At 39.5% G+C, this 10,016-nt stretch overlaps 2 protein-coding genes across 2 annotated transcripts; both read right to left on the bottom strand.

The window, feature by feature from the left end:
* Window positions 1–1,416: 1,416 nt before the first annotated feature.
* Window positions 1,417–6,267, bottom strand: LOC112246809 (protein AHNAK2-like). The gene has a single exon (XM_024415354.2). It carries the CDS (start codon window positions 6,265–6,267, stop codon window positions 3,784–3,786), a length of 2,484 nt encoding a protein of 827 aa, XP_024271122.2. The 3' UTR covers window positions 1,417–3,783.
* A 768-nt stretch (window positions 6,268–7,035) lies between these two features.
* Window positions 7,036–9,904, bottom strand: LOC121847009 (neuroblast differentiation-associated protein AHNAK-like). Its single transcript, XM_042326278.1, has one exon. It carries the CDS (start codon window positions 9,853–9,855, stop codon window positions 7,036–7,038), a length of 2,820 nt encoding a protein of 939 aa, XP_042182212.1. The 5' UTR covers window positions 9,856–9,904.
* Between the last annotated feature and the right edge of the window lie 112 nt (window positions 9,905–10,016).

The raw sequence follows: 10,016 nt of genomic DNA, 5'->3' as shown, positions 1-10,016 counted from the left end.
ACAGTAAAATCTCTCGCAGTTTTATTCTGTTAACAAACTTTGTATCTGCACAGTTATTCCTTTAAATTAGTTTTTGTTCAATTTTCAATGAAAATTGTGAAAAGTAGTCCTTGTGCATAACATTGCATGGCTTGTTAAACGTTGAAATCAATGTTTTTTGTTGGGTATACATTTGAAAGTGAAAAGTCTCTTGAGTAATTCTGTTGCCATGGAATTGCCCTTAAGTCACTTCCAATTGAAACAGATCCCACAAATGGAGATGCCACGACATTATTGGACATCACATACATAGCAGCTTACACTGTGTGTTGTACTGTTTATATTTATATGACATTATGAAGCTCACTCATTTTCCCTCAGAGCAGGTGAACAGTTAACTGGCTATCTACCTCCCTCTTTTTATGCAATATGGAAAGAGTAGGACACAGTAGGCTACTGTAGGCCTACAGTTACAACACTTGGATATAGGGTAGTGTTTATGTTGTGTGTAGATAGGGGCAATTGGAGAACTGGTTAACAGTCAGTGGTCTGTCTGACTGATTCATTGTGGAGCTGCCGATGTAGCTTCGAGATATCACTGTCATCCCTGCTGCCATCCTCTCAGGCACGGACAACTTTACTGACACTGCTCTTACACAGCTGAGTGCCAAATTCATTCTGAGCTGTAGGATTAGAACACTACTAACCTCTAGTGACAGCATTCAGGTACTACTGCATCAGTTCATTCCGTTGCTGCATGCAACATGATTGAAACACTTCAACGCACTTCCTCAAGCAAACATACAGCTTTGCAAATGTTCCTACCATCCACATTAAATGGGAGGCATTTAGTCATGTTTATTCACTAATAATTGCAAACCTCTCCTCTCCTAGACATCTAACTAAGCCTGCCTGAGAAAGGGTCTTATGGTAGTTGAAACCACACTGTCAAATGTGCACACATACCACCAAGAGTGGGCCTACCAATTAAATTATGTTGAATAACTCATGGTCTGTAACTAGCCAGCCTACATAATCCACAACAATGGCCCGTAGCCTGCTATAGAAACTAGCTCGATTCTACATTGCTGGATATGGCATGTCTGTAAAGAAGAAAACAGAAATCTGAGTGATATTAAATGTAGATACATGTAGCAGTAAGGACATGCACTTCTTAATATTTTAGAATATTTATTATTTATAGTTTTGCAAATAAATTGACTACATCAGTGCAGAATAAGGCAATAGCAACAATCAAAATAAGGCAATATAAATGAATAAATCAACTATTTACATAGGTGTTAAAATGTTTCTACTTTGCACAAATTCAGAAAACAAAATCTATTAGTTTTACATTATGGCAAATCAAAACTAGGCATCATTATAATCAAAATATAGTTGCATCAATATATATTTTCTGCTTTTTACTTTTTACTCCTATTACAATCATTCAATTTTAGCATCATATATTTCATGGTATTAAGTGTACAGATTTGAATAGTTCCTTATATGTGTTCTGTTTTTGTTCTATTAATGTTGCATGGTTTGTATGTATATCATTACGTATTCATTTTTTCAGACTCATGATCATTTATACCTTATATCTATATATGCCTGTCGAATAAAGAGCAGACATCAGAGATCATTCATAAATGCATATGGCAGTGGATTAACAAGTTCCTCTTCATTATATGTACAGCATAACAATTTGCAGAGATGTCTAAAAACAGCAATGGTCTCAGTGGTGTACAATTCCATGGTAACAGAGTGACACTGAGACTCAGATATTTTACTTTAAAATGTATGTCAAACCAAAATCAATGATTGCAAAGGTAAACAAACCATACAACTCTATGCACAATGACTACTTTTAAAGCTGCATTACGTAACTTTTTGGGCAACGTGACCAAATTCACATAGAACTATGAGTTATAGATCTGTCCTTTTCTTTGAAAGCAAGAAGTGGTAGATCTGTTCTATGTGCGCTATTTCTATGCTTCCAGTTCTTACGTTTCGTTTTTGCGTCTTATATTTCCAGTTTTGTACACCAGCTTCAAACAGCTGAAAATGCTCTATTTTTAGTTATGGAAATCTATTTCACAGTGGTTTAGATGGTACAATGATTCTCTACACTCTACATGCTTGTTTTGTCACATAAACTGAAATTAGGCAAACTATTACAATTTCTGCAAACAAGGAAACAACCACCAAAAATGCTGGTAACAGAATGAGGCACAAACTCTCATTCTGTTATAAAACTTTGCATTTGCACTGTTCTTCAAGTCAATGTATTTTTGTAAAATGTTCTGATTTTATGCGAAGAAAGTAGCCTATGTCAGATTAAAAAAATTCACAACAGACCTGCAAATTTGTCAGTAAATGTATTTTTGGGGGAGAAAACTAAATAAGCTAGACAAGGTGGGATCATTTTGTGTCAGTAAAATTAATTATGCGAGAAATAGTGGTGGAAATGCTTTTATGTGCAAATATTTACAGTATATAACAACCATCATATTTATTCAATTGGAGTCACATGATACTGCAACTCAGGGGTAGACCTAACATCGTAAATGTATATCCGATACATATCATACAATATGTTACGAATTTGCAAAAGGTATGATATGTTAAGAATTCCAATTTGTTGTGGCTAATGTTAGCTAGGTGGCTAGGTGGTTAATGTTAGCTAGACTAGGGGTTAGGGATTAAGGGTTATCGTTAGGAGTTAGGTTAAAGGGTTAAGGTTAAGGTTAGGGGAGGGTTAGTTATCATGCTAAGTAGTAGCAAAGTTGCTCACAAGTAGTAAGTAGTTACAAAGTTGATAATTAGCTCAAATGCAAACATTGTCCATGATAAGATTCAAACAGACAACCTTTCGGTTGCTAGACTTTCCTGTTATACACCCACCCCGACCAGCCACCTTACATTTATTTTTGCTTTATGTAACCTTCTGTCTTATGTAACCATACCAAACTGATTTGTATGTCGTAATTGTGTTTACTATGTTATGTCTAGTCTATGAGACCAGGCTGAATGCTATTGTGTGGTCCACCCACTATGACTTTGGAAGAGGCAAGTCACCCCGATAGATGTCAGTATTGGATGACCATTCATGTCTGAGGAAGTTGGGAGATGATGTGTATTTGCCAAAGGTTTCATGTTCGAATCCAGCGAAAGAAAGTTGTTTTTGATATTTTTGTTTTATGCCTGTCCCAAATCCTTAACCTTTACCTTAAACATTTGGAGTTAATGTCTAACTTTAATAATTCTGAGTTAATGCATAAACTTAAAGAAAAATTCCACCCGGAAACAATTTTTTGGTATTTGTTTCATTAGTTCATTGTTGACATAGTCCCAAAATGTTTTGCTTGTCTGCAATCAAGTTTTCAAAATATGTAACTTTCAAAATATAGAATCATCCCTGTATGCTGCAAATTGCATCATACGGGGATGATTTATGTATTTTGAAAATTACATATTTTTAAAACTTGATTGCATATTTTCTTTATGCAGATTTTTGAATATTCCCAATTGGATGGAAACCTAGCTGCTGTCACTCTGTTACTGTGGAATTGACCTGGTCTCAGCGGAAGTAATTACATTGGCTTTTACAACGCTACCTGTATCATGGGGCTTGTAAGCCAATTTGTGTACTTATATAGTGTACTAGGTAAACACTCAAAACATTGAACTGTATATATTAAAACTTGGTCATAAATGAAAGCACAATTAATAAGAGCACAATAATAATCTGACTGATATTACTCCTCAATGGAGGGATTTATCATACTGTATTCCTCCCAGTCACTCCAATTCAGCCCCATCAAAAAATGTCATTTTCTCAGACTGCATAGTGTCTTTTATCTGTTTGATAGATGAGGCTGTTTCATCTGAGATGGGCTCAGCCACAAACACATGTGTAATTTTTTGGGTTATGAAAACCGTTTTCTTGTCAGTGCCTGACATTTCCCTAACTACATGCCTCTCAATAACTGTTTGCCCATCACTCTGTGTTTTGTTGGTGTCGTCCACTGACCAAGATGCAGAAGAAACTCCGGCGGTCCCTGTCTGCAATCCAAAATCTGTTAAGAGTGTGGCCTTCTGTGTGTCTGGTATTGCTTGTATATTGGATGTGCTGACATGTGTACCAGACTCCAATTTTAGGGTGTCCACTGATGAGGAGGAAACTCCGGAGGACATTGGAATGGTGACTTTATCTGCCAAGTAGGGTTCAAAGGCAATCAATTTTGTCCTTGCTGTGGAGGTGATGACATCACCCTGTACCTCAGTGGCAATAGGGTCAGAATATTTCACTGTGACTTTGGTTGGAGAGGCCAATGGTGGACCAAATTGTTTGCTTGTGACTGTTGAACTAATATCTGCAAAAGCATCCGATGAGTGTACTGAAAAGGTCAAGCTGGCGTCCTGTTCCACAGAGTCAGGGCTTTTCTCACTTCCTCCTTTCTCAGAAGTGTATTTTTCTAAAATCTTGGCAGATTCTGAAGGAGAAGATAGTCCAAATGTGGGAAACTTAACCCACCCAAATTTAGATTTTTCTTTGGCTTCTTCCTCTTTATGCACAGACTGGGTTTCAACACTGGTTTGAGCATTTAGTTCGGTTTTCCCTGAGGCTGTTATATCTTCCCTTGAGCCTGTGAGCTTCTCTTCCACTTCCTCTAATTTGGGAACATCAAATTCAACATCAATGCTTCTTAATACCTCCCCAAATGTTGTCAAAGTCAACTTTGGTGATTTCTCTGGTCCTTGTGGTTTTACTTGAATCTCATAATTCTCCAAAATAACATTTGGATTTATATCATGTTCATTCTCAGGTTTGGATTTTGAAATGCTCAATCTGGGCATTTTAAAGGTTGGAAGTTTGAATTTACTAGGCGAGCCTTGACCTTTGCTGGGGGAACCATGGCCTTTATCATCAATTGTCAGTTTTGAAACTTCAACTTCATGAACATACACTTCGGCTATTGCCATTCCACCTTTAACTGAGGGCCTTTCAGATCCAGCATCATGTAGCTGTACTTCTCTAGATCCTTTAATGTCAACTGTGTCCCCGTGTTCGGGTAAATCAATTTGTAATGAAGCTCCAAGTAGTTGATCTATAATTTCTACATCAGGCACTTTAATATCCTTCTCTGCATCAGAGACATCGACTACAACCTTTGACGTTGCGCCAAATTTAGGGAATTTGAATGTTGCCATTTTGAATCCCATCTCTGATGTTTCTAGTTTTCCATCAACTGATAAATCTTCATGTTTCATTTCAACTTGACTCTCCGGAGCTTTCATTTCCACCTCAGGCTCTTTGACCTCCACATTTCCCTCTGAAAGCGAAATGTCCACCTTTGGACGACTGACATCAATCTCAGGTGGTTTCACATCTGGTTTGGAAAACAATCCAAATGACATCTGTGGTATTTTCATTTTCACATCAATTCCTGTAGCAGCTCCATCGGGCATTTCAATTTCACCAGAAGGCACTTCGATATCAACATCAGTTGGTTGGACCTCCACTTGGTCCTCTGGTAAAGTGACATCTATGACTTTCTTTGATACACTGAAATCCATCTCAGGACCTTTTACCTTTGGCAATGATATTCCAAATTTGGGTAGTTTGAACTTACTTCCTTGTCCCTCAAGCTCAATATCATGTTTCACTTCAACTTGAATCTCTGGAGCTGTCATTTCCACCTCAGGCTCTTTGACCTCCACTTTTCCCTCTGGAAGAGAAATATCCACCTCTGGAAGACTGACATCAACCTCCGATGCTTTCACTTCTGGTTTTGAAAACCATCCAAATGACATCCGTGGCTTTTTCATTTTCACATCCATTTCTGTAGCAGCTCCCTCAGGCATTTCAACTTCACCAGAAGACACTTTGAGTTCAATTCTAGGTGGTTGGACCTCCACGCTGGCCTCTGGTAAAGTGACAATTTCAAGTGTTTTACTCTTCACATCCACATCTATAGATGGGCCTTTAAGGTCAACACTTGGCTTTTCAATGTTCATTGCTGACATTGTCAGTTTGAGTTCTGGAATTTCAGATCCATGACCCTTGATGCCCTTGTCCATATCAGGTACCTCTACTGTGATGTTTGGAGCTGCTGCACCAAATTGAGGGAATTTTAAAGTTGGCATTTTGAATCTTGAGGGGGAGCCTACGGTATCTTTCACCTCAATTTTAATCTCTGGAGCTTCAATTTCCATCTCAGGCTCTTTGACCTCCACCCTTTTCTTCTGGAAGAGAAATATCCACCCCTGGAAGACTGACATCAACCTCGGGTGCTTTAACTTCTGGTTTTGAAAATCCAAATTTGGGGAAAGACATTCTGGGCTTTTTCAATTTCACATCAATGTCTTTAGAGACTGCTTCTGGTATTTCAACTTCAACAGAGGGCACTCCTACTTCAACATCAGGTAGATGGTCTGCTCTTCTCTCTGGTAAATTGACATCTACATCTGTCTTTGAGATACTTAAGTCAAATTCAGGACCTTTAACCTTCGGCAATGAGATTCCAAATTTTGGTAGTTTGAACTTACTTCCTTGTCCCTGAAGCTCAATTCCATGTTTCATTTCAACTTGAATTTCTGGAGATTTAATTTCCACCTCTGACTCTTTGACCTCCACCTTTACCTCTGGAAGAGAAATGTCCCCCTTTGGAAGACTGACATCAACCTCCGATGCTTTCACTTCTGGTTTTGAAAACCATCCAAATGACATCCGTGGCTTTCTCATTTTTACATCAATTTCTGTAGCAACTCCCTCAGGAATTTCACCTTTACCAGAAGGCACTTTGAGTTCAGTGCTAGGTGGTTGGACCTCCACGCTGGCCTCTGGTAAAGTGACAATGTCAAGTCTTTTGCTCTTCACATCCACATCTATAGATGGGCCTTTAAGGTCAACACTTGGCTTTTCAATGTTCATTGCTGACATTGTCAGTTTGAGTTCTGGAATTTCAGATCCATGAACCTTGACGTCCTTGTCCACATCAGGTACCTCTACTGTGATGTTTGGAGCAGCTGCTCCAAATTGAGGGAATTTTAAAGTTGGCATTTTGAATCTTGAGGGGAGCCTACGGTATCTTTCACCTCAATTTGAATCTCTGGAGCTTCCATTTCCACCTCAGGCTCTTTGACCTCCACCCTTTCCTCTGGAAGAGAAATATCCACCCCTGGAAGACTGACATCAACCTCGGGTGCTTTCACTTCTGGTTTTGAAAATCCAAATTTGGGGAAAGACATTCTGGGCTTTTTCAATTTCACATCAATGTCTTTAGAGACTGCTTCTGGTATTTCAACTTCAACAGAGGGCACTCCTACTTCAACATCAGGTAGATGGTCTGCTCTTCTCTCTGGTAAGTTGACATCTACATCTGTCTTTGAGATACTTAAGTCAAATTCAGGACCTTTAACCTTCGGCAATGAGATTCCAAATTTTGGTAGTTTGAACTTACTTCCTTGTTCCTCAAGCTCAATTCCATGTTTCATTTCAACTTGAATTTCTGGAGATTTAATTTCCACCTCTGACTCTTTGACCTCCACCTTTACCTCTGGAAGAGAAATGTCCCCCTTTGGAAGACTGACATCAACCTCCGATGCTTTCACTTCTGGTTTTGAAAACCATCCAAATGACATCCGTGGCTTTCTCATTTTTACATCCATTTCTGTAGCAACTCCCTCAGGAATTTCACCTTTACCAGAAGGCACTTTGAGTTCAGTGCTAGGTGGTTGGACCTCCACGCTGGCCTCTGGTAAAGTGACAATGTCAAGTCTTTTGCTCTTCACATCCACATCTATAGATGGGCCTTTAAGGTCAACACTTGGCTTTTCAATGTTCATTGCTGACATTGTCAGTTTGAGTTCTGGAATTTCAGATCCATGAACCTTGACGTCCTTGTCCACATCAGGTACCTCTACTGTGATGTTTGGAGCAGCTGCTCCAAATTGAGGGAATTTTAAAGTTGGCATTTTGAATCTTGAGGGGGAGCCTACGGTATCTTTCACCTCAATTTGAATCTCTGGAGCTTCCATTTCCACCTCAGGCTCTTTGACCTCCACCCTTTCCTCTGGAAGAGAAATATCCACCCCTGGAAGACTGACATCAACCTCGGGTGCTTTAACTTCTGGTTTTGAAAATCCAAATTTGGGGAAAGACATTCTGGGCTTTTTCAATTTCACATCAATGTCTTTAGAGACTGCTTCTGGTATTTCAACTTCAACAGAGGGCACTCCTACTTCAACATCAGGTAGATGGTCTGCTCTTCTCTCTGGTAAGTTGACATCTACATCTGTCTTTGAGATACTTAAGTCAAATTCAGGACCTTTAACCTTCGGCAATGAGATTCCAAATTTGGGTAGTTTGAACTTACTTCCTTGTCCCTCAAGCTCAATATCATGTTTCACTTCAACTTGAATCTCTGGAGCTGTCATTTCCACCTCAGGCTCTTTGACCTCCACTTTTCCCTCTGGAAGAGAAATATCCACCTCTGGAAGACTGACATCAACCTCCGATGCTTTCACTTCTGGTTTTGAAAACCATCCAAATGACATCCGTGGCTTTTTCATTTTCACATCCATTTCTGTAGCAGCTCCCTCAGGCATTTCAACTTCACCAGAAGACACTTTGAGTTCAATTCTAGGTGGTTGGACCTCCACGCTGGCCTCTGGTAAAGTGACAATTTCAAGTGTTTTACTCTTCACATCCACATCTATAGATGGGCCTTTAAGGTCAACACTTGGATTTTCAATGTTCATTGCTGACATTGTCAGTTTGAGTTCTGGAATTTCAGATCCATGACCCTTGATGCCCTTGTCCATATCAGGTACCTCTACTGTGATGTTTGGAGCTGCTGCTCCAAATTGAGGGAATTTTAAAGTTGGCATTTTGAATCTTGAGGGGGAGCCTACGGTATCTTTCACCTCAATTTTAATCTCTGGAGCTTCAATTTCCATCTCAGGCTCTTTGACCTCCACCTTTTCTTCTGGAAGAGAAATATCCACCTCTGGAAGACTGACATCAACCTCGGGTGCTTTAACTTCTGGTTTTGAAAATCCAAATTTGGGGAATGACATTCGGGGCTTTTTCAATTTCACATCAAAATCTTTAGAAACTGCTTCTGGTATTTCAACTTTAACAGAGGGCACTCCTACTTCAACATCAGATAGTTGGTCTGCTCTTCTCTCTGGTAAATTGACATCTACATCTGTCTTTGAGATACTTAAGTCAAATTCAGGACCTTTAACCTTCGGCAATGAGATTCCAAATTTTGGTAGTTTGAACTTACTTCCTTGTCCCTGAAGCTCAATTCCATGTTTCATTTCAACTTGAATTTCTGGAGATTTAATTTCCACCTCTGACTCTTTGACCTCCACCTTTACCTCTGGAAGAGAAATGTCCCCCTTTGGAAGACTGACATTAACATCCGGTGCTTTCACTTCTGGTTTTGAAAACCATCCAAATGACATTCGTGGCTTTCTCATTTTTACATCAATTTCTGTAGTAACTCCCTCAGGAATTTCACATTTACCAGAAGGCACTTTGAGTTCAGTGCTAGGTGGTTGGACCTCCACGCTGGCCTCTGGTAAAGTGACAATGTCAAGTCTTTTGCTCTTCACATCCACATCTATAGATAGGCCTTTAAGGTCAACACTTGGCTTTTCAATGTTAATTGCTGACATTGTCAGTTTGAGTTCTGGAATTTCAGATCCATGAACCTTGACGTCCTTGTCCACATCAGGTACCTCTACTGTGATGTTTGGTGCAGCTGCTCCAAATTGAGGGAATTTTAAAGTTGGCATTTTGAATCTTGAGGGGGAGCCTACGGTATCTTTCACCTCAATTTGAATCTCTGGAGCTTCCATTTCCACCTCAGGCTCTTTGACCTCCACCCTTTCCTCTGGAAGAGAAATATCCACCCTGGAAGACTGACATCAACCTCGGGTGCTTTAACTTCTGGTTTTGAAAATCCAAATTTGGGGAAAGACATTCTGGGCTTTTTCAATTTCACATCAATGTCTTTAGA

This window comes from Oncorhynchus tshawytscha, linkage group LG08 (assembly GCF_018296145.1).
Source record: "Oncorhynchus tshawytscha isolate Ot180627B linkage group LG08, Otsh_v2.0, whole genome shotgun sequence".
Taxonomy (NCBI): Eukaryota; Metazoa; Chordata; class Actinopteri; order Salmoniformes; family Salmonidae; genus Oncorhynchus; species Oncorhynchus tshawytscha.
This window is presented reverse-complemented; position numbering and strand designations above follow the sequence as displayed.